The sequence below is a fragment of the Salmo salar genome, chromosome 22 (assembly GCF_965601325.2).
Source record: "Salmo salar chromosome 22, fSalSal1, whole genome shotgun sequence".
In the NCBI taxonomy this organism is placed as follows: Eukaryota; Metazoa; Chordata; class Actinopteri; order Salmoniformes; family Salmonidae; genus Salmo; species Salmo salar.
The window spans coordinates 32,849,481-32,874,993 of record NC_138312.1 but is presented as its reverse complement, the minus strand read 5'-3'; the positions used below and the strand labels follow the sequence as shown (position 1 = coordinate 32,874,993).

The 25,513-nt window shown below is 41.8% G+C and overlaps 2 protein-coding genes across 2 annotated transcripts; one reads left to right on the top strand and one right to left on the bottom strand.

The window, feature by feature from the left end:
* Positions 1 to 411: 411 nt before the first annotated feature.
* On the top strand, positions 412 to 15,842 carry LOC106583182 (isotocin receptor). Its single transcript, XM_014167082.3, has 3 exons — positions 412 to 1,086; positions 1,584 to 2,755; positions 14,324 to 15,842. Exons 2-3 carry the CDS (start codon positions 1,834 to 1,836, stop codon positions 14,575 to 14,577), a joined length of 1,176 nt encoding a protein of 391 aa, XP_014022557.1. The 5' UTR covers positions 412 to 1,086; positions 1,584 to 1,833; the 3' UTR covers positions 14,578 to 15,842.
* A 1,494-nt stretch (positions 15,843 to 17,336) lies between these two features.
* LOC106583183 (caveolin-3-like) lies at positions 17,337 to 24,260 on the bottom strand. Its single transcript, XM_014167084.3, has 2 exons — positions 24,007 to 24,260; positions 17,337 to 19,611 (listed from the first exon to the last, which is right to left on the bottom strand). The coding sequence occupies exons 1-2, from the start codon at positions 24,121 to 24,123 to the stop codon at positions 19,270 to 19,272; spliced, it is 459 nt and encodes a 152-aa protein (XP_014022559.1). The 5' UTR covers positions 24,124 to 24,260; the 3' UTR covers positions 17,337 to 19,269.
* Between the last annotated feature and the right edge of the window lie 1,253 nt (positions 24,261 to 25,513).

Here is a 25,513-nt window from a genome sequence, read left to right as displayed (position 1 = left end):
CAACCATCCTAAATTCGATCAATAATTTGCCTATGTACCTACGTACCTTGAGCAGCAGGCTGCCGAAGAAAGAACCCACTGGGGTACAAATTAAACTTCTATTCCACGTTGGTTCAACATAACTTCCTTGAAATGACATGGGAACAACATTGATTCAACATGTGGGCTCAGTGGGATAACATTTGTTCCACAATTGTTTCAGAGGCATTCATGGAATTAAATGGAATGTTGCACTAGCCTAGCCATTTTGTATTATTATTTTTATTTCACCTTTATTTAACCAAGTAGGCCAGTTGAGAACAAGTTCTCATTTACAACTGTGACCTGGCCAAGATAAAGCAAAAGTAGTGCGAAAAAAACAACAACACAGAGTTACACATAAACAGACATACAGTCAATAACACAAAAGAAAAGAAAAATAGAAAAAACGATGTACAGTGCGTGTAAATGTAGAAGGGTAGGGAGGTAGGCAATTAAATAGGACATAGAGGTGAAAATAATTACAATTTAGCATTACTACTGGAGTGATATATGTGCAGATGATGATGATGTACAAGTAGAGATACTGGGGTGCAAAAGAGCAAGAGGGTAAGTAATAATATGGGGATGGGGTAGTCGGGTGGGCTATTTACAGATTGGCTGTATTGTCGACTGTAAAGCTAGTGTCCATATATTTAATCTCTAGTGTGAAGTTCTTTAATTGGCCATTTAATTATGATTGTTCGTTATCTTTGTCATTATAGGCTTTTAGTTGACTAGGATAAATGATGATGATGATGATGATGATGATGACCACTTCGTTTTCGGAAATAGAACAGTTGTCAGTTTTTTCATTTCAGATGAAGTGAATTGTCCAGTACCAGGCCATCATCTATCAGAGTGGCGCATACGGACACCTAGTGGAAATAATGTGTAAATCCATTTCTCGTGTGATCTTGGCCAGGGATACAAGTGGTATAAATATCATGATACTGGCCATTCTGATCGCTGCTAGTGAGGGAGGCTGGTTTATGGTTTATGAAGAAAAAAAACACTGTCGCGTTCCAGTATTCTATTTACAAGACAGAGAGTAAAGCAGATGCACATGTAAGTAGTCTACATTTACATTAGGAAAACCCATCATAATAGGCTATTTATTACTTGTAGGCTATGTTAAAATATCATTTGGATGTCTGAAGAATATGCATAGACAATGTGTTAGACATTGGTGAGCCTCTATCAATCATTTCTACAATCATATGTGGTTCTGTTCCTTTTTCGTTTAAAGGGGCTATCTACATTTCAAACAATAACAAAGCAGACAGAGATATGAATACAAAGACCTTCCATGCTATCAAAATGATAGTTTTAACCATATTTTTTTACTGTAAAATGTTTGTTTAATGTTCGACAGTTGAACTAAGCTCACGAGGCATGTATAAGCTATATTCTTAAAAGCTACGGGTAGCCAAATCGCATTCATTTTAAATTACAAAAATGGATGCACCAATCTCAGATTGCCCCTTTAATTTGGTATTATATAATTTAATTGTTTTGAATTAAAACAAGGTGTTTATGGGTTTCCTCTATTTCCTCTCCTTCAGTGTCTGCTCCTATTCGGATATGAATAAGAAATAAGGCTTCAGCGCAAAATTGCGATTGCATTTTCCCACGTGCGTAAAAGGTAACAACACGGCTCCACACTAGGATGCTTTGCCTTGACACCTGTTAGAAGAAGAGCCAAAGAATACGCGGTACTTTAAAACAACCCTCCACTGTTTAAAGGTGGCTGAACATTGCTGGAAGTGCATTTTGGGCGTCGCACGAGGACTGTCAGAGGATACGGTCAACGCAATGGAAAGTACCATATTAAATGAGCAGGACTTTTGGTCATTCAACAAATCCTGGAGGAACTCAACCCTTGGCAACGGGACCACCGGGGGAAACCAGACTAACCCCCTGAAACGGAACGATGAGGTGGCTAAAGTGGAGGTGACCGTGCTCGCCCTGGTTCTGTTCCTGGCCCTGGCTGGGAACCTGTGTGTTCTGGTGGCCATCCACACCACCAAGCACACCCAGTCCCGAATGTACTACTTCATGAAACACCTCAGCATCGCTGATCTGGTGGTGGCTATATTTCAGGTCCTGCCACAACTTATCTGGGACATTACTTTCCGTTTCTATGGACCCGATATCCTGTGCAGGTTGGTGAAATACCTTCAAATCGTCGGGATGTTCGCCTCTACCTATGTGCTTGTTTTGATGTCCGTAGACAGGTGCTTAGCGATTTGTCAGCCGCTTCGGTCTCTGCAAAAGAGAAAGGACCGCTTCTATGTGATTATATCGTGGGTCCTCAGCCTATTGTTCAGCAGCCCACAGATGTACATATTTTCTCTGAAGGACGTTGGAGCCGGAGTGTATGACTGTTGGGGCGACTTCGTTGAGCCCTGGGGTGCCAAAGCGTATATAACTTGGATTAGCCTTACCATCTACATTATACCAGTGGCCATACTGAGCCTTTGCTATGGGCTAATAAGCTTTAAGATATGGCAAAACTTTAGAATGAAAACCAAGAGGGACCAGTGCATAAGCCTCACCCCGAAGACTTCGAAAGGCCATGCGCTCGCCCGGGTGAGCAGTGTAAAGCTCATCTCCAAAGCGAAGATAACCACCGTTAAAATGACATTTGTCATAGTCCTGGCGTATATTGTTTGCTGGACACCTTTCTTCACCGTGCAGATGTGGACGGCTTGGGATCCAGCGGCGCCCCGGGAAGGTAAATGTAAACTTCACCTCGAAAATAACCAGTACAATGCAGTGCGGTAAGATTATGTGCGTAATAGGAGCTACTTTAACGAGGGGCTTCGCAATTCTAGACTGAAGCAATTATTAATATGTACATTTTAAAGTTAAACGACAATGAATGTCCATGGTTAATTTAAGCGCTCAGAGCGTATTCTGCCTTGGAGTGTATCATGTGGCGTGCGTAATGTTGCACGCGGTGTACTATTATTTATCAGACTTCGGCATTCTGCGCACCGGAGCAGCCCACAGCTACAGCAATGGTGTACGTAAAACTTAAATAATTACGAATAGCAAATAGCCTCGATGGTAATACAAATATACAAAGATACACTATACAGCCTTTGCCATTGACAGTCAATTGAAATTCGCACAATATTGGACACTGCACTTTTACCCATAAAATGTTGGTCATCCTGAGGAACGTCAGAGGATGTATGCCAGAGGATGTATTTGTAAGATTAGACGCATCATATGGAGAAGCCGCCCACCCACACAGGCAGTGGATGAAATGACAACATAAATTTAGATAATTCCGCAGCATCTCATTATATGCCTCCAGCCAACCAAAATGCCATGTTGCAAATGAAGCTCTGCTCACCTATCGAATGTTATGGTGACTTGTGGAGACGCGGGGGCAACAATCCAAATATGTATGGAATAATGTTACATTTGCAAAAAAAAACATTATTCGTTTTATTAATTTCATATAGGCCTATATAAGCCATCAACATATCCTTCATTTTTGAAAAGATTTGAATTTGACAATGGTTGTCCAGAATTGGTACAGTTTGTTTTATGAAGACAAAAAACACCACCACCGTCCATTTGATTCACTCTCTATAACGAACAACAACAACATTGACAACAGTGATCTTATTAGGCTATAATACCCCTCCACTGAAGTGAAGTAAATTATCCTACGCACGATGATTTACATGCAACCAAAATAAATCACTGGAAGCAGTCTTTCATGAGTGTAACCTGCGTGGATTGCGCGCATCTCTGAGGCCCAACCAACCGAGCCTGCCTGCAGTTAATCATTAGTCTGATTATACATGTACGCCGAGCTATTGTTACCTGGGCGGCACATCGGCGTGCAAGTGGGGCCACGCATGTCATCTCCTCAGTCCAGCACACAGGGCAGCGGCACGGCACGACACCCTAGAGCTCTTCGATGGCGCAGCAGACAGTCAGTCCACTGCAATTAATCTCTTAATGACCCGCTTTATGGCCACATCCAATGTTATTCATTAATTCATTGGTTTTCGTCAAATATGCTATTGCTGTTGGCAGTGGCGATTTTAGCATATAAATCTTGGTGGTGCAAAAAAAAAAAGTGGGATGTATGCCAGCAAAGCCAGTCCACAACACAACACTCAACAATACATTAATTGCACTGTAACGTTGACAAACGGTGCCCACAAACTGTTAGGGTCTACATAAAGCTGAGTCCCAACAGCATTTCCAACACCTTACCACTGCTACACCTGGCTATCAGCAGAGCCTTGTCTGGCAGCGAAACAGTTCACTCAGCCTCATTTACTGTCTTTTAAAAAAACATAGCTGATATGGCTGAATTGTTTAAACAAATGTGGTTTCTTCTGACAATTGAGATGTACAAACTATGGCATAAGGGGATGAAAAGCGAATAAGAGGAAATCCGTAATTTCCATTAAGACATTAATGAGCGAGCTAGGACAGACATAGTCAATATAACTATTTGTTCAACACATTTTAAATGTACAGCGAAATAATTCAGAACATGGGCCGCTCTTACAGTGCTCTCCCTGTACACCAAGTCAGAACCATAAGATAAATAAAATAGGCATATAAGCAGACAATGAAATCTCTTACAATATTCTCATCTTGCCTATGCCGTTCGGCCATCGCTCATCCATATATTTCTATGTACATATTCTTATTAATTCCTTTACACTTGTGTGTAAAAGGTAGTTGTTGTGAAATTGTTAGATTACTTGTTAGATATTACTGCATGGTCAGAACTAGAAGCACAAGCATTTCGCTACACTCGCATTAACATCTGCTAACCATGTTTATGTGACCAATAACATTTGATTTGATTTGATTTGATCATTACGTTTCTCAAAAACAGGTTATAGGCTACATGTGCACCACCAAGTCAGAACAGTAAGCAACATTTTAAGAGGTGAAAATAGACCAAATTATTAGAGTGAGGCACATGGGCTACTAACAGCTTACTACATAACATACACTTAGTATTACCTTCTTAGCTACAGTATATATATCTCCCTGCCATATCACATAATTTATGCAGAAGCATACAATACATTTTTGGACTCACCTTGCTGTGCTGTGCTCACTTGAACAGGAAGGTGGAGCGGCGGTCCTTCTTGTGGACACATTTTGTCATCAAACTTTGTCATCAAAGTTTGGCATTCTCTGGATTTATGGTGCTTTCAAGAGAACTGGGAACTCGCAGAAAAAAAGTTTGAATCATGATGACGTCAGTGATCTTCAGGTCATAGTTCTAGAAAGAGGCCGAGTTACAATTCCGAGTTGGATGAAAGTTCCAAATGTATTTTTCCAGTCGTGGCTCATTTTTCCAGAGTTCTCAGTTATCTTGAACTCACTAAAGTCAGATTTTGCAGTTCCGAGTTAACAGTTGTTTTGAGTGCAGCACAAATCATGCTTCATTGACAGCATGGCCAATGTGGAATGAATTATATTTCTAGACTAGGAAAAGAGACCCTTAATCTTAGACTTGGGACCACACAGCCATTCCACTGAACAGCAGGCTAGTGATTGCTTTGCAGGCTAGTGAACAGCAGGCTTGTGATTGCCTCTTCTGGCTGTGCCGGGTGGAGATTATAACAGAACATGGCCAAGATGTTCAAATGTTCACAGATGACCAGCAGGGTCAAATAATAATATTCAACACAACTGTTCTCTTCTGTTCTGTTCCCTTCTGATTTCCACAGCAGCAGCATCACAAATGATTTCCCAACATTTCAAGACAAACACCAGGAAATAAAACGAGGTGGTAAACAGTTATTAGAATCCCCAAACAATCTTGCATTACAAGTGTATGGAAAAGTATAGAAATAACAATTCTCAGCCAAAGTTATTTTTTTTTTTAAGTAGAGTAGATGTCTGCGCCCCCATGGAAATATAATTAGCATAATCAAAACCCCCCATCCAAATCCATCTGTTTAAGCTAGAGATAACAGTTTTTGCAAGGGCTGCGTCTCAATCCACCGCATCCGCCAATGGCAGCCTTCAACATATGCGTTGGAAGGTGGCCAAGCTACAGCTGTGTTTGTCAGACCATGAGACATCCCAAAAATCGGTCTTGTCACGGAAACGTCTGTAGCGTCAGAACAGTTTGGCCTACAGACAAATATGACCACTCTATGGAAAGATGAGACTTGTTTTTCACCAGCCTCACAAAACTCATCTGAAGGAAGTACAGTATATATGGAAGTGGTTTAGTGCCCCCAAATATTTTGTATGGGAAAAATAGATAATCATTTCCTGATCTTTCTTATATCTTTCTGATATAGAACAGACACCTTAAAACCAACTTCCTTTTGATTTATTTTTGGACTATGTCACGTGTGCTTATGTTTATTGATTAAATTAGTCACTCCCTGGACATGCTTCCCGACTTACAGAATAACGCCTCACCAAAGGGAAGTGTTTTTTTTGTTTTTGTGTTGGAGGTGGCCGGGTCCGGGTGTCAGTACCGGAGCTACCAGGGAGGCCTCAGGTGGTTCATCGGACTCTCATGCCTCAGCTGGCTTGACAGGTTCCCATGCCTCGGTGGGTTCGACGGGTTCCCCTGCCTCAGCTGGCTTGACAGGTTCCCATGCCTCGGTGGGTTCGACGGGTTCCCCTGCCTCAGCTGGCTCGACAGGTTTCCATACCTTAGTGGGATCGATAGGCTCCCATGCCTCAGCTGGGTGAAAAGATTCCCGTGCCTCAGCCGACGCAACCGGGGAGTTTTCAGCCGGGTCATCAGGCTCTCACGCCTCAGCCGGTTTGTCAGGTTTCTACGCCTCTGCGGAGGCAACCGGTCCGCTCCTGTTCCCCGGGATTGTCCCTTTGGTTGGCGTCCTGCGGCTGGAGCTCCCTGCCAGGGAGGGGGTACTGTCATGTGTGCTCTCTCTCCAGCGCTCTAGGTCGCGATGCTCCCGCGCCTCAGCTGGATCGACAGGTTCCCGCGCCTCAGCAGAGGTGACCGGTTCGCTCCTGGTCCCCGGGATTGTCATTTTGGTCGGCATCCTACGGCTGAAGCCGCGCGTCGAGGAGGGTGTACTGTGACGTGTGCTCCCTCTCTGGCCTCTAGGTCACCAGGCTGCTGATTATTGCGCACACCTGTCACCATCGTCACGCGCATCAGCGCCTAATGACATTCACCTGGACTCCATCACCTCCTAGATTACCTGCCCTATTTATGTCACTCCTTTTGGTTCCTTCCCCAGGTGTTGTTGTTTCTGTTTCATGTCTGTGCGTTGTTCGTGTTTCTTGTTTTGTATTATGTTCCGTTTATTGATTAAATGATTCACTCCCTGAACTTGCTTCCCGACTCCCAGAGCACACGCTAGACTATCTGTTGTTCCATGTAGTGAATCTTTTATTTGTTGAGTTTCTATGGACTAACAGCAGTAAGGCCAATGCAGTTATATTGCCATATTGGGCATTAACTCTCACGGATACACAGGGGATGCAACATGGTGCAAATAGTTTATTTTCACTATACGTTTCCATAAAATACGATTGGAAAATCCATAATATATTGGCTTTAAAATGGAAAGAAAGTAGCTTATAAACTATTTGAAAGCAGCCATTATGGAAGAGAACCTGGCTGCATGTGGCTATGGAGAGATAAGGTATCCATTAGCTTGCAGCACCACAGCCAGCAGAGTGAGCCCAGACAGCCGTACAGACTAATGGCTATTACTGAGGAGGCCATTAGTAACACATGCAGTACTTTGCTAATGTTTGATAAGGACCACATCACACTGCCTATTACCTCCATCATGGCAGATAATGATGTCAGCATTACACCTATTCACATTCAGATAACAACCTATCAAGACACACTTGTAATACTATTCTGATTAAACTATAATGTAGGATTTAAGTCATGACACTTTATTACAGAGCAGATTATTTGACATACCCCTTGATAGAGCTGCTAACCTGTAGCTTCCTTTTCTTGCCACAGAGAAGCTAAACTGTAAATTGGAAACATCAGTTAGTACAGAATGGTTGTCAGTGGTGTTTTTCCTCCTCGAAAACCATTATACATTGGCTCCCCAGAGATGGGCTCAAATAAGAGAATTTTCCACCACTCTCGCAATAAAATCAAACTGCAAACACAAAAGTTAAAGTTCTCTGTTTCCTGCTTTCCCTGAAAAGGGGTGAACTCAGCAGAAACATGATTCCCAAACAGCAACCCACAGCAAAATCATTGATTGAAGCTTCATGTGGACCTGTGCTTCCTCCCTCTTGCTACACAACAGTACCATAGCTCAAATTTAAGGGATTTAGGACTTGAATACCTTCTCCTACTCATATAAACAAACACACTCTAGAGTGCACACATGCAAATACATAATCACACACACACACAGTGTACAAAACATAGACTAACCAGGTGAATCAAGTCAAATGAAATCAAATGTTATTTGTCACATGCGCCGAATACAACAGATGTAGACCTTACTGTGAAATGCAGGTGAAAGCTATGTATGTGACCTCCTGGGGGTCCAACTCAATATTAGGAAGGTGTTCTTAATGTTTTGTACACTCAGTGTATAATATATACATATAGTAATACTACAGTACTATAGTCTTTTTTCATGTGGGTATCTTGAGCTTGTTTCTGTGGGTTTAACACTATATTGTAATTTGTTTTGAATGGCAACATAATGAAGAAAACTGGCTAAACCGTAAAGAAAATAGACCAAGACAAAGTTTGCTGCCTATGTTGTCTCAATATTGATTATCAGGTGCTGATCTGCAGCATCCCATCTATGAGTTATGTTCATGCCCATCCATACCTGAGTGTATAGCCTTCATACTCCCCAAGTTGCCTCACCCTCTGCTCTGCTGTGTGATGCTGACTGGCAGTGACTCCATCGATCAGCATTCTGTGGTAGAAATTCTATAGTAAGAGAGACTTCAGATTCTTTTAAACAACAACATTATTATAAGATTTGCAGAAATGAAGGAATCAACCATCACTAAGAATAGTTCAGAGTTGAAAGCTCAACGAACAGAGTTGTCTCTCTCCTTTTATAGAAAGTACATCCTTTTATCTTTGTGACAGTTAGCAGTTGTACAGAAACAGGCCCTGGAAACAGAGTTGTAAAAAGTAATTTAGCTCGTCTGTGTAGATCAAGATAGCTGATATTGCCACCATTCTCTGTTCCTCCCAGCAATTCCCACATAGCTAAATTCCTGCCGATCGCAAGCACAGGAGGTCACATACTGCGGTCGCACCCAAAAAGTTTGTATCAGTAAAAAATACTAGCATGTAATAATGGACAATTATTTAAATAAAAAACATTATGTCTAATTAAACAGTTTAGTATGTAATGAATATTAATTTCCTCCACAAGTCTGCCTTGTCCCCATGGACTCCTTTTGTCCATGGCCACGGTGTGCTCCTCCCTGCATTTAAAGAAGCTTTATTTAAGAGACACCAAGCCTCATTGTTGTTATTGTCATTCAAAAAGTAAAGTTTTCTTTTTAAAATATATATATATATTTTTTTTTTACCCCTTTTCTCCCCCAATTTCATGGTATCCAATTGCAACTCCTGTACAGACTCGGGAGAGGCGAAGGTCGAGAACCGTGCATCCTCTGAAACACAACCCAACCAAGCCGTACTGCTTCTTGACACAATGCCCACTTAACCTGGAAGCCAGCTGCACCACCCTGTCAGAGGAAACACCATACACGATGGGACAAAGACATCTCTGCCGGCCAAACCCTCCCCTAACCCGGACTCTGGGCTAATTGTGCACCGCCCCATGGGTCTTCCGGTCGCAGACAGCTGCGACAGAGCCTGGACTCAAACTCAGAATCTCTATTGGCACAGCTAGCACTGTGGAGGCATTAGTAAAGTGTTATTAAATATAATGTTAGATGCGCCTTTTTATTAAAATAGGGAAGTCCTTTTCAGTTGTGTTGACTCAAACAATCATGTGATCAGAGACTAAATAGAGAGTTATTGTACCAGCTTCCATTTAAGGAATTAATAGTGTAGTGCATCTGATAGCCAGGTCAGTGGTTGGCTGAGAGCCAAAACAGAGTCTTGTTTTGGAATTCTACTGCTTAGCTTCTCTGGCAGTGAATCATCTGAAGTGCAGTCTTGATATTAAACTCAGATGATTGTAAATAATTGTCTTTCTTAGAAGAGGAAATAAAATAGTTTGATGTTGTGTCAGCCTTTATGAATGTGCTAAAGAGCCTAAACCGTGGCCATGAGTCAGCACAGGACCTGACAGCAGATTTACGAATCAAGGGAAAGATTCTAATTTGCCAGTTTAGTGTGATTGATCGTCTCTTGGTAAACGGCACCATGAGCTAATCTACCAAAGGTTATTTATCATTATAATTCCTTCCTTCAAATGACATCTTGGCCCCATTCTCACCCGTGCGCCACCTTTTACAAAGCCATAAAACATTTTTATAGACATGATCTGGCAAGACATTTTTTTAACTAGGCAAGTCAGTTAAGAACAAATTCTTATTTACAATGACGGCCTACACCGGCCAAACCTGGATGACGCTGGGCCAATTGTGCACCGCTCTATGAGACTCTCAATCACAGCCAGTTGTAATACAGCCTGGATTTGAACCAGGGTGTCTGTAGTGACACCTCTAGCACTGAGATGGAGTGTCTTAGACCGCTGTGCCCCTCAGGAGCCCATATACTGTATGCTATTTAGCATAGCATACAGTATGTATTGAATTTTATATATTGAGTTTTAAGTTGTGTCATTTTGTGGCTCAAAGTAAGCTACAAAGCAATGGAATTACAGAGTATCTACTTCACTAGCTGCAGGACATCCTAATGCTGCAGGACATCCTAATGCTGCAGGATATCCTAATGCTGCATCTTAATGCTGCAGGACATCCTAATGCTGCAGGACATCCTAATGCTGCAGTTCATCTTAATGCTGCAGGATATCCTAATGCTGCAGGACATCCTAATGCTGCAGGACATCCTAATGCTGCAGGACATCCTAATGCTGCAGGACATCCTAATACTGCAGGACATCCTAATGCTGCAGGATATCCTAATGCTGCAGTTCATCTTAATGCTGCAGGATATCCTAATGCTGCAGGACATCTTAATGCTGCAGGACATCCTAATGCTGCATCTTAATACTGCAGGACATCCTAATGCTGCAGGATATCCTAATGCTGCAGTTCATCTTAATGCTGCAGGATATCCTAATGCTGCAGTTCATCTTAATGCTGCAGGATATCCTAATGCTGCAGGACATCTTAATGCTGCAGGATATCCTAATGCTGCATCTTAATACTGCAGGACATCCTAATGCTGCAGGATATCCTAATGCTGCAGTTCATCTTAATGCTGCAGGATATCCTAATGCTGCAGGACATCTTAATGCTGCAGGACATCCTAATGCTGCAGGACATCCTAATGCTGCAGGACATCCTAATGCTGCAGGATATCCTAATGCTGCATCTTAATGCTGCAGGACATCCTAATGCTGCAGGACATCCTAATGCTGCAGAATATCCTAATGCTGCAGGACATCCTAATGCTGCAGGATATCCTAATGCTGCAGGACATCCTAATGCTGCAGGATATCCTAATGCTGCATCTTAATGCTGCAGGACATCCTAAAGCTGCAGGACATCCTAATGCTGCAGTTCATCTTAATGCTGCAGGATATCCTAATGCTGCAGGACATCCTAATGCTGCAGGACATCCTAATGCTGCAGGACATCCTAATGCTGCAGGACATCCTAATACTGCAGGACATCCTAATGCTGCAGGATATCCTAATGCTGCAGTTCATCTTAATGCTGCAGGATATCCTAATGCTGCAGGACATCTTAATGCTGCAGGACATCCTAATGCTGCAGGACATCTTAATGCTGCAGGACATCCTAATGCTGCTGGACATCCTAATGCTGCAGGACATCCTAATGCTGCAGGATATCCTAATGCTGCAGGACATCCTAATGCTGCAGGACATAATGACTTGTCATATGACTGAGTTTACTTTGTTTTGTATTATCTTTACATTGTAGTTATCTAGTAGATCAATTCCACTTCACTCTTGCATACTGAAAGTTGTTTCCCCCACATGTCGGCCCTATCCCCGGTAAATGTGTGTCCTCCCTGCTCTGACACTGTAATCACCAGACAAAAGAATGAGTTACAGTGTTCACATCGGGACACTTGTGCTCATATAACTCACAGCCTTAATGACTGACGGATCAATTAGTCCCTATTTACTCGGTTGTGCTCCTGTGCCCTTCTGCCGATTGCTCCCAGTGATTTAGATTTGAGCAACCTTCGTATTTGAGCTAGAGGGCCAGCCATTAAAGATGATGTGAGAGGAATATTGGAGGAGAGGGACGTATGGAGAGAGATTAGCAATCACCAAGAAGAGGTTAAATACAGGACATGAGACAATTCCATTAAAGAATTCCAATTCAGAAAATGTTTTCTAGTGTCAAAATTGACTACTAAGTGTAAATAGGATAAAATTGGTCATAAAGTCAGTCTCGTCCCAAACAGAGATTTGTGAGATGGTAGGAAAAAAATGGTATGTCACAGAATGAAGGATACCGTAACAGTTTTCATTGGGTTGGATTTATTTCAATCTTGCCCAAATGCCCACAGCTGGCAGCACCCAAGTAATCATCAATTCGGAACGCAGCTGCACTGCACGCGACCCAATCGTAATGCCCATGGTCAATTTGGTTTGGCATTTGATATCCTTACGGGGCTAGTTAGGGACCTTCAGTATATTAGACAATGTACATGGAACAATATTTTTAAATGTCAACATCACCAAAATCCAATGACTTAAAAAAATGAAATCTACTATACATTTTTTAAATTCATTTACACAGTGGCGGTGCTAGCTTGTATGGCTCCCTGGGCGAACCCCCCCCTTCAGCCCCCCGCCAACAAAATGAAAAGCACCATTCTGCACTAACTGTCATTTTTATTCAGACATTCGGAACAACACAAATAAATAATCATAACATTTAAAACGATATAAATATAAAAATAAATACAAAAATAAGTCTCTTAAATATCAAAAAGAAGTAACAAAGACAAATAGAAACAAATTTGTGTTGATTTGGCACTCAGGCATCAATACATTACCCATCCCCCAACACTGTCAACCAAGAGTCAAGACTAAACCAATTCACCTTGGTGGTGTGCAGACTGGTTTTATATTATTCTTAACAATTTCGCACAAACCATAAAAAAATGCATCAAATATGTCTGTGAAACTATATATTCACAGTGTTATGAATGAATTGTGGTTTATTTGGTAGCATTTCGTAGTGATGATTTTACTAATTGCATTAGTACTGTTCAAAGTTAGAGGTGCGCTATTTGATAGATTTCCCCTACCTCGGGCTTCCAGTGGGGAGACCTGAGGTCAACCTACCCCCGCTCTCCCTACCTCGGGCTTCCAGTGGGGAGACCTGAGGTCAACCTACCCCCGCCCCCTACCTCGGGCTTCCAGTGGGGAGACCTGAGGTCTACCTACCCCCGCTCTCCCTACCTCGGGCTTCCAGTGGGGAGACCTGAGGTCAACCTACCCCCGCTCTCTCTACCTCGGGCTTCCAGTGGGGAGACCTGAGGTCAACCTACCTCAGCCCCCCTACCCATCTCGTACTTCTGAATGGGAGACCTTCCCAGGCAGTAGCCTGCCTTGCTCACAAACTAGAATAAGGCCGCCCACTCCGACAAAGTTAATTGACCCACAGTCCCATGCGTTGACATGATATCATTGACGTGACGTGCAAATGATCAATAGAAAACCAATCGCGCAAATGTCACCATTACGATTTTTTTTGTTGTGCAGCTGACCCCGGTAAGATGCCACCCTGGGCGTCTGCCCATGTCTCCTATACCTAAATCCGCCACTGCATATACACATATTGAAAGCATTTAATGACACATTGACGGACCCAAACTAGCCCCATAGATAGGCTATCCAATCAGTAGCGGTGTGTGGGTAAAATCACTGGGGAAGAGAAAGAGAGAGAAAGGGTGAAAGGAGAAAGGAGAAAGGGAGAGATAATTAAGATGTAAATGGTTTCCTCATGTTTGTCCTTAGAAGAACCAGAGGATAATTTCATAATGAGACCAACAGTCATGTTTGTAAGATGTTAAGCTCTGTCTGAAATGTAGATCATTACAACGTGTGAATGAGATCAATGGAAATCGATCGATCCAATCAGATATCATCTTTAAAAATGTATAGGCAATTTGCAATCAATAAAAATCTAAGTGTTTGTGTGTGTCTTGTTTCCCCAGCCATGCCCTTCATCATCTCCATGCTGCTGGCCAGTCTGAACAGTTGCTGTAACCCGTGGATCTACATGTGCTTTGCGGGCCACCTGTTCTCAGACCTGAGGCAGAACTTTGTGTGCTGCTCGGCCCGCTACCTCAAGTCCTCCCAGTGCCACTGCGAGCGTGACAACGACTCCAGCCGCAAAAGCAACTCCTCCACCTACGTCATCAAGAGCACCAGTAGCCAGAGGAGCGTCACACAGACCTCCACCACATGAGACGCCCTCACTCCCCACAATGGTACCCCCCCAGTCAGAACTGTAAACCCCTCACACACACCCTCCAACACCGCCCCAAACCCACATTTCTCCTTCCCCTACTGTTGTCCTGCTCCGGGGGAGGCTCACCTAAAACTATTGCACTGATTTTTATATTTCGTCTCAGACATGGTTTGTCAAGAGTAAATTGAACAATTGATTGTTGTACAGATGGAGATTTATTTGGGGACATGTTGAACGTCTCCACTTACAGGGAAATGTCCTGTCGCAGTTCAGAGTGAGTCATCCATTGATTGTGTTTTCAGACTGATGGATTTACATATTTGGTCCGTGGAGGAGGACAGGAGATGGTAAATGAAAAATGAAGCACTGACTGTCTGTCACTCCCAACCAAGGAGAGGAGGGAGCTGTGTTCTCCTCACCATGGACTTAAAGTCCATTAACATAGGCCTCCCATGCCACAGACTTCGTGTCAATCAGATCTGTTATGGTGGTTTGGATTGTGAATACTGACCAAGACAGAGTGACAATTCTTATTAATTTTGTCAGCCTGAAGGTAAAGCTACTCTCCTCTTACATTCCTTTGCACATATTGACATATAGGATGTCTCCTGTGCTATGTTGCTCATGTCTGTTGCATCACACCATCCGTTAGGTCACACACACAGTACGTTTCAACTATTACACAGTTTGTGAAATGACAACTGCCATATCTGTCATGCTGTAAATGTTTACTTACTTAATTTTACAGAAGGCAACTCAATAAACTAGCTACCATTTTCTTCTAGGATGAACACAAACATCCAAATGTATTTCTATGAAGATTGTGGTGTACTTTGGCAAAAATGTTCCTACATAATTACTCTGTCTGTACTTTTTGAGTGGTAGGCTGACGTCTTCTTCATTGCAAAATAGGATTGAGAAAATGGATTACACACACTCAGAACACTCAGAATTGGGAGAGCAATTTCATGAATCCTGCTTTGATCTATCTGGATTATTCAATGTAATTTAGAACCTATTGCATAAAGAGGGTGACCTGCCTTAATTAGGAAGCTACTTGAAACTCTGGTCCTTCTGCACATCACAAATGGCAGTATTATTTTATTTTACTTTTTACAAAGTTGGCTTCTGCTTTTACTGTAAACGTCATGGTTTTCAATTTATCCTTAAACCTACTGAACATTTAATAGAAAACATAATTTCCTTATTTGCATTTAGAGTGTTGTATTTTGGAAAGTACGTACTGTATGTATCTCTTATTTATTTGAAATAAATTGTTTGTGTTCTATCAAGTGAGTCTGAAATGATTTTTTTTGTGCATCAAATGGAGTTGAGCCTTTTGGACCTCATAACTTTAGAAAAAAGTATATTTTATTTAAAAAAATACTATTCTATGATAAAAAAAGGGGGGCATTTTTCTACCTGTTAGGTCCATAATCCTAACAGGGTGTAAATTTGGAGCCCAAATTAGCCATAGCTCTGTGAGTGAGCAAGATTGAGCTTGCATAACCCCTGAACAGGATTTTTACTTCTCTACCAAACATATTTTAACATTTTGAAATGTTAATAGAGAACTATAACAAACTAACACGGTTCAAAGTGATATCAAGGGCACACAGCAAATCTTAAATAAAATAATAATAAATACAATAATCATGAAAAAAAACATTATTGTTGATAGAGAATTTAACTAGGACTATAAAATAAATGTATTATTATTTCAATGCTAATATTTCTCATGGAAGTTGATGAATAGAATGGTCCAACACACCAAGACAGTCGTGAAGAGGGAACGACAAAGCCTATTCCCCCTCAGGAAACTAAAAACATTTGGCATGGGTTCTGAGATCCTCAAAAGGTTCTACAGCTGCAACATCGAGAGCATCCTGACTGGTTGCATCACTGCCTGGTACGGCAATTGCTCGGCCTCTGACCCCAAGGCACTACAGAGGGTAGTGCGTACGGCCCAGTACATCACTGGGGCTAAGCTGCCTGCCATCCAGGACCTCTACACCAGGCGGTGTCAGAGGAAGGCCCTAAAAATTGTCAAAGACCCCAGCCACCCCAGTCATAGACTGTTCTCTTTACTACCGCATGGCAAGCGGTACCGGAGTGCCAAGTCTAGGACAAAAAGGATTCTCAACAGTTTTTACCTCCAAGCCATAAGACTCCTGAACAGGTAATGAAATGGCTACCCGGACTATTTGCATTGTGTGCCCCCCAACCCCTCTTTTTACGCTGCTGCTACTCTCTGTTCATCATATATGCATAGTCACTTTAACCATATCTACATGTACATACTACCTCAATCAGCCTGACTAACCGGTGTCTGTATGTAGCCTCGCTACTTTTATAGCCTCGCTACTGTATATAGCCTGTCTTTTTACTGTTGTTTATTTCTTTACTTACCTATTGTTCACCTAGCACATTTTTTGCACCATTGGTTAGAGCCTGTAAGTAAGCATTTCACTGTAAGGTCTACACCTGTTGCATTCAGCGCACGTGACAAATAAACTTTGATTTGATTTGATTTGATAACACCCAGGGACATGTCAAAAACACCTATATCCACTGAAAAAAAGTGTTCAAAATGCATAGAATTCCCTGTCAAGATCCATATTTTTGTGTTTTTAAGGTAAAGGACACTGACCTTCTACTTAAAGCCTTTTGGAATCCACATTTTACACTAAATAATAAGTGATATTTCCTGGGGACAGAAAAGGCACCACATTGTAGGAATGACCCAGCTCATAAAGTATGTTGAACTTCTGTATCTTACATTTTTATTATTGTGCACATACATACATGTCATAGAAAGATAGGAAAAAGACTTGGGATGGGATAATGCTACTTTTATAGGCATGGCCTTACGTGTTTGGATCCAGACCACTGGTTCTCAGATGGCTTTTCTATCCCTACCTTCCAATGAGAATGACTGGTCCACCTGGTTACAAAAATAAGTTTGTAATTTCCACTTTAAAATCTCAGACTTGATTTTCCCTTACGAAAAGTTTATCAACCCCTACAAAAATGTATTATAATCCACATAATAATTAAAATGTCCTGTTGCCTGCAGGATTATTTTACTACTGTAGCAAACTGGTTCAAATTAAGATCCTACATCTATAGAGGCCAAGAGGATACTGCACTATTGTACTGTGGTCTCAAGGTCTCAAGACTCTTGTGAATGTTTAGAAATAATAATAATCTGTGATATCAATTCAAAGAAACCCAAATACTGCTCTGGAATATTTATAGCCACAGTCTTATCCATCAAATAATTATGTGCAAATGCTGATAGAGCAAATTCCCCACAGATTAGGTTAGGCCCCACTCATCATAATTCGACAACAGATATTTGTACTTCTCTTTCTCAATCAATATATAAACAAATGCAATAATACCAATGTCGTATATATCTTTAGTGAGATAGTTGGCATACACTCTGATGCCACATACTTGGCTGAATTGTAGGACCTGCAAATAGAAAATTCCACTTATCATTTTAAAACCTGAGTCATCTTTCTTTCTAACATTCTTACAGTTTCAACAGCCACACAGTCAAGTTATTGGTAGCTTATGTGAAAGAAATGTGAAGCAAAATTTACAATTTAGAATGTGTTTAATCAAAATTATTCAGTAGAGAAAATGCTTCTTATTGATTCTGTAAAAGGTGATATAATCTTGTTGAAGCACTACAATTCTATTTTCTATTGTACAACATCAACTAGTTTATCAGCAGGCACACAATACACACACACACACACACACACACACACACACACACACACACACACACACACACACACACACACACACACACACACACACACACACACACACACACAACACACACATCTGACTGTTTAATATACTGTATATTAATTCAGAATTGGGCTCTCCAACCCTGTTCCTGTGAATTACCCTCCTGTAGGTTTTCGCTCCAACCCTAGTTGGAACTAACCTGATTCAGCTTATCAACCAGCTAATTATTAGAATCAGGTGTGCTAGATTACGGTTGGAGCGGAAACCTACAGGATGGCAGCTCTTCAGGAATAGGGTTGGAGAGCCCTTTATAGGCAGTATTGTCCTACAGGTGCTGCAATGTTGTTAGAGTAACTGGGGTGTTTATGTCATGTGACCGAGAAGCCACTGTCCTCAGCATCTCAAGATACATTCGCTATGTTAGTCCTGCTCATGCCATGGCTGCCAGCACTCTATTCCCTCAATGAACAGGCAGCTCTCTGCCTTCCAACGGAGCCAGAGCTGTCACCCAACCATGCTGCAGCTATCACAGAGCCTCTAATGGCGCTGGTTGCTCGTAGCATGTCAGGACTCAAAGGGCAAGACGGGCAGGGTCGGGGCCCAGGGTTTCGGGCGGGGTGAGGGTAACGGGGGTTGTCTTGGGAAATATGAGGACACCAGGACTGGTCATCTGGTCTGGCATATAAAAAGGGTGCAACATTTCATCCAAACACATGTAAACACTGTGGTGGGTGTGAGTCAGTGGTGGCTGGTGACACTTTAAATGGGGAGGACAGGCTTACAGTAATGGCTGGAACAGAATAATGGAATGGTCTCAAACACATTAAAAACATGGTTTCCATGTGTTTGATTCATTCCATTGACTCCATTCCATTCATTATTATGAGCCGTCCTCCCCTCACCAGCTACCTCTGGTGTGAGTGTCTAGACCTCTTTGCGCAGGGCCACTTTCACACTACTGAAGATCTTGCCCAGGGCTTCAAAGAAGGGGTCACAGAAGGTCTGGATGCAGAGGGAGTAGATACGACTGATGCACTGTGACTCGATCAGGCAGCTCTTGATGCAGGGCACCACGGCCCAGATATGACAGAACGAGATGCAGGCGAAGAGGAAGCCCCAGAGCAGAGCCACGGGGATGCCGAAGATGGCTGAGAGGATGCGGTAGCACCAGTACTTGGACACGGTGAAGGTGGTGTAGCTGAGCTTCCACACCCCATCCAGACTGTGTGTGCCGTCGGGCTCTGCGATTACATCCTCAAACTCTACCTGCAGGGAAGGAATACCATGGACGACGTTAGTGAATTCTCACTGATGAAAGGAAGTCTAGTGTTTTCTGAGTACCTAACACCAGGGCCATGATTTAATCAACGACTTGTTGTCAATAAACCCCTTGCACTGTTGACAATATGCCTTTCAACGGTAATTTTCTTAATATTCACGGAAAAGTCATGGTAAATGCTGTGAATGTCGGTACAAGTGTAAATTCCCTTTTAAAGTCAAGAGCAATGCGCTTCGCAACAGTGCACCCTTGATTGAATCCCTGCCCAGTTTCCTCACAAATCAATTGTTATGATTATGCAAAAGACATGCGTTATTGTGACTTAATGATATTACTGTTATCATTAGTAGTGCCTGGGATACATAGTGGATGAAATAAACACAACTATACCTAGGACCTATACCACCCTTAAATCTGTACTGTGTACTGTGCAAACATTGCCACACGAGGGACACAGGGAGTTCTTATAGACCGCTAGCAAAAAAGCCTCCATTTACATGTTGCTTATGAGTGCATTTCACACTACCTTGGATTATGATTGGATTGTAAAGCTTGTATGAATGACCTGCTTATTATAATGTGTGTGTCATCATTGCCCATCAACTGCATTATACGTTAAAAAAAACTAAACAACACTTAAACTTCAACCAGTAAACATACCCTTTGCTAACTTTGCTACAGACTATATCAATGAGCGTTAACTACTGAATCCAAAATAGGTATTTGGTAAAGATCACAACTAAATATACTCTTAGCAACTGCTCAAGCAATAACCAAAACAACATTGTAAGCGTATGAGAACCCCAAAAACTTGTTTTGTTTAGAAGTAATAACTACAGTATGTAAATGCGGTCTATGTTGAATGGACGCAGATGGTGATGGCTTTCATTCTGCCTCCAAAAGTCAGTGCGTGACGTCATTGTGTTGTGTACCGAAAAGGGGCCTATATCTTTGTTTAGTTATGAGTGATGTCAACTTTCACCCTCATATGGTATTGTTTGTTACTTTGCATTTATCAAAAAAATTAGCTCAAAATGTCCCACAGTTTCACACTATTGATGAATATGCATAGTCCAAACTTTTCTCAGAGGACGATTTGGATAAAGTTTCTGGAAACCCAGAGTTTCTTCACGTAAAATGCATGTCTATGATGGCCCAGTTTGTAATTGCTTGTTGTATTCAGTATCCAACACCTGGTCCTTACAAAATCCTGGCTCACTGTTGCATAGACATCTGAATGGTAATTAACTTGTTACACTCAACAGATGCCTAACAGATGTAAACCTTTTTCTAGAATTTGAAATATTACTACTGAATCACAGTCTATTCATTTTAATTAACACAACTTTAAAATTGGTTGTAGGCATGCTTTCCAAACTGAAAAGTGGTGCGTGCATATGTATTCACCCCCTTTGCTATGAAGCCCCTAAATAAGATCTGGTGCAACCAATTACCTTCAGAAGTCACATAATTAGTTAAATAAAGTCCACCTGTGTGCAATCTAAGTGTCACATGATCTGTCACATAATCTCAGTATATATACACCTGTTCTGAAAGGCCCCAGAATCTGCAACACCACTAAGCAAGGCACACCACCAAGCAAGCGGCACCATGAAGACCAAGGAGCTTTCCAAATAGGTCAGGGACAAAGTTGTGGAGAAGTACAGATCAGGGTTGGGTTATAAAAAATATCAGAAACTTTGCGCATCCCACAGAGCACCATTAAATCCATTATAAAAAATGTGAAAGAATATGGCACCACAACAAACCTGCCAAGAGAGGGCCGCCCACCAAAACTCATGGGACCAGGCAATGAGGGCATTAATCAGAGAGGCAACAAAGAGACCAAAGATAACCCTGAAGGAGCTGCAAAGCTCCACAGCGGCGATTGGAGTATCTGTCCACTTTAAGCCATACACTCCACAGAGCTGGGCTTAATGGAAGAGTGGCCAGAAAAAAAACATTGCTTATTAAAGAAAAAAAAAGCCAACACTTTGGTGTTTGCCAAAAGGCATGTGGGAGACTCCCCAAACATATGGAAGAAGGTACTCTGGTCAGATGAGACTAAAATTCAGCTTTTTGGCCATCAAGGAAAAATTCTATGTCTGGTGCAAACCCAACACCTCTCATCACCCCGAGAACACCATCCCCACAGTGAAGCATGGTGGTGGCAGCATCATGCTGTGGGGATGTTTTTCATCGGCAGGGACTGGGAAACTGGTCAGAATTGAAGGAATGATGGATGGTGCTAAATACAGGGAAATTCTTGAGAGAAACCTGTTTCAGTCTTCCAGAGATTTGAGACTGGGATGGAGGTTCACCTTCCAGCAGGACAATGACCCTAAGCATACTGCTAAAGCAACACTCGAGTGGTTTAAGAGGAAACATTTAAATGTATTGGAATGGCCTAGTCAAAGCCCAGACCTCAATCCAATTGAGAGCCTGTGGTATGACTTAAATATTGCTGTACACCAGCGGAATCCATCCAACTTGAAGGAGCTGGAACAGTTTTGCCTTGAAGGATGGACAAAATTCCCAGTTGTTAGATGTGCCAAGCTTATAGAGACATACCCCAAGAGACTTGCAGCTGTAATTGCTGCAAATGGTGGCTCTACAAAGTATTGACTTTGGTTGGAGGGTGAATAGTTATGCAGGCTCTAGTTTTCTGTTTTTTTGTCTTTTTTATTGTGAAACAAACAAGAAATAAGACAAAAAAAACAGAAAACTTGAGCCTGCATAACTATTCACCCTCCACCCAAAGTCAATACTTTGGGTGGAGGGTGAATAGGGTGAATCAAAGTGGTAAGGGTGAATCAAAGTGGTAAGCATGTTGTGTAAATCAAATCATACAACCCCCCCCAAAATATATTTTAACGACAAAATAGGAAAAATGCCAAGGGGTGAATCCTTTTGCAAGCCACTGTAAGTCATGAAAATACTGAGCTATAGTATACGCTGAAAGAAAATGTTTAACAAGTCATACTTTTTTTCTCTATACAAATATATAAAATATTTCTCTCAAAAATATTGACACCCCGAAAGATTTTTAGAAATAAAGTAGTCAAAAGTTTAGTATTTGGTCCCATATTCCTAGCATGCGGTGACTACGTCGAGCTTGTGACTCTACAAACTTTTTGGATGCATTTGAAGTTCATTTGGATTGGGTTTTAGATAATTTTGTGCACTATAGAAATGCTAAATAATGTATTGTGTCATTCTGGAGTCACTTTTATTGTAAATAATAGGTTTCTAAACACTTCTACATTAATGTGGGTGCTACCATGACTACAGATAATCCTGAAGGAATCGTGAATAACACAGACGGTCAAAGATCACACCCCCAAGACATGCTAACCATTACCAATAACAGGAAAGGTTAGCATGTCTTGGGGGTACATTACAATCTTTGACCCTCTGTAATTTTCTCACTCATCATTATTCACGACTCTTTCATGATTATCTGTAATCGTAGTAGCATCCACATTAATGGAGAAGTGTTTAGATACATGGTTTACTCTTATTTAGAAAAAATGTCACTCCAAAATGACTCAATACATTATTTAACATTAATTTATATTGAGCACAAAATAATCTGAAACATAACCAAGATGAACTGTAAATGCATCCAACAAGTTTGATGCAGTCATTGCATGCTAGGAATATGAGACCAAATACTAAACTTTTGATTAATTTATTTATACAAATCTTTAGGGGTAACAATTTTGACCCCTACCTTTTTGAGAAAAAATACATTACCTTCTCTGAGCAATTATATTAGTATAAAATAATATAATTTCCCCCCAAAAAATGATTTGCATACAATATAGTTCAGTATTTATGTTTTTTATTTTATACAGTCATTATTGCTCATCTTCATCAATAATTTCTGACCCCACTGTACATGCTATACTTAACAGATGACTCAATCAAGTCTATAAACGTTTTTCCATACACCCTGTTTAGCCAGGCAGTAGACTATCTTCTTCCACGCTCTCCTGAGCTCTGGGGAAATGTAGCGCATGATAGATATTACTGTATGTAAACATGACGACAAACACAGGAAAAGCAGCGATAAAGCTCTGAAAAGAAACCACCTCATAATATCCCTGTCTGTCACAGCCCTTTAGCCCCATTCCAGAAATAAACCCTGGGTGCCGTGCTGGGGCCGTGCTGGGGCACCCAGGAATAGGCCTGGGACTATTTTGGGACCTTCATGGCAGCAACACAGCAACATACTGAAGTGTACAGTGTTGGCTTTAAGTTTAGACATTAGACTTAATTTTAAAGGTTTAAAACTTGTCTTTCCTTACTTGAGGTAAAAAGAGTTCAACCTGTAGATTCAGTGTGTGTGTGAGTGGGTGGTGTTGTCATGGTTTACCTACCTTGATCACATCCTCATTGATCAATTTAGGGTCTCTGTTGATCAGGTCGATCTCCTTGGTGTGGCTGTCTTTCACAAATTTCTCCTCGTTGGTGTTGTACTGGTACTGGTCGGCCATGGTGGGGCCGTGGGCCTGGGCTGGGGCAGAGGCAGGGAGAGTAGTGGGGCGTGGAGGGCTGGGGCAGAGGACAGTGAGTGTGAACCCACTGAAGCAGACTGCAGGCAGCCCCCTCAGTCACACTGATCCTCCCTGTTACTACTGTGACGACACGGCTGAAATTACAGTGGACAGCTGCTGCCCCCACATGCGCACACACAAACACACACATTCATGCACACACCCACACACCCACACTCTCTCTCACACACACACACACACACACACACACACACACACACACACACACACACACACACACACACACACACACACACACACACACACACACACACACACACACACACACACACACCTAGACTCACACACCCACACACCCACACTCTCTCTCTCTCACACACACACACACACACACACACACACACACACACACACACACACACACACACACACACACACACACACACACACACACACCACACACACACACACACCCACACACACACACACACAGCAAAAGCATGTCTTAAAGGGGACCCCATAGCCGTGTCAAATTTCACACTGGGCTGTGGGGTCAGCAGGGCAGGGCTTACATGGTAGCATGAATTTCCACTCTAGGGTGATGCAGTGACGACTCTCCTACTCCTGCTCCCACTAACACCAACAGTTCACTACAGTACCATCCCCACTGACCAACAACTTCCAGACAGGAAGAATGTAGGACTTTGTCATAAACAGAAATCCACTGTATTATGCTTAGTCAACAAAGTATATGTGAATGCATAGAACATTTTCAAAACAAGATACTTAATTGATACATATTGGATTTACCAGATCATTCATCATTCATCCATGTGTTGTTGTTGTATGATTTGTTTTTGTTTTTATAGAGGCCAAAAGTCATTGAATGTTGTTTGACTATGTAACAGTCCTCAGCCCTCTGGTCACTAACACAAGGTTTATGTTGTAATCCCAGCTTGGTGTCTTTACCGCTTCCCTTCATTCATAAAAGGTGAACGTGATCCTCTCTCTGTATCCTCACCGGTCATTGAAGTAAAACTCGTCCACCTCTACTCATCCATGTATTGATGAAAGCACAATAAAGCATACTATAGTTCAGCAGGTGTTGACGCATACCTACATTAACAATTAGAAACATGCACTTTACATATGCATCTTTTGGAATGTAATTACTTTTAATAAGCAACGGATGATGTGCAGTTCAGCCGTGAACTGACCATCAATATACAATGTCAATGAGTTTCAGCTAGCCCTGTAGGCAAATGCCCTGTTGAGGTGCTCATTTTCAGTCATCAGTAAGCTGTCACCCACTGTGATAAAAAAAATATTTTATTGAGAATCTTGTCCAGCTTTATATTGATAAACTACC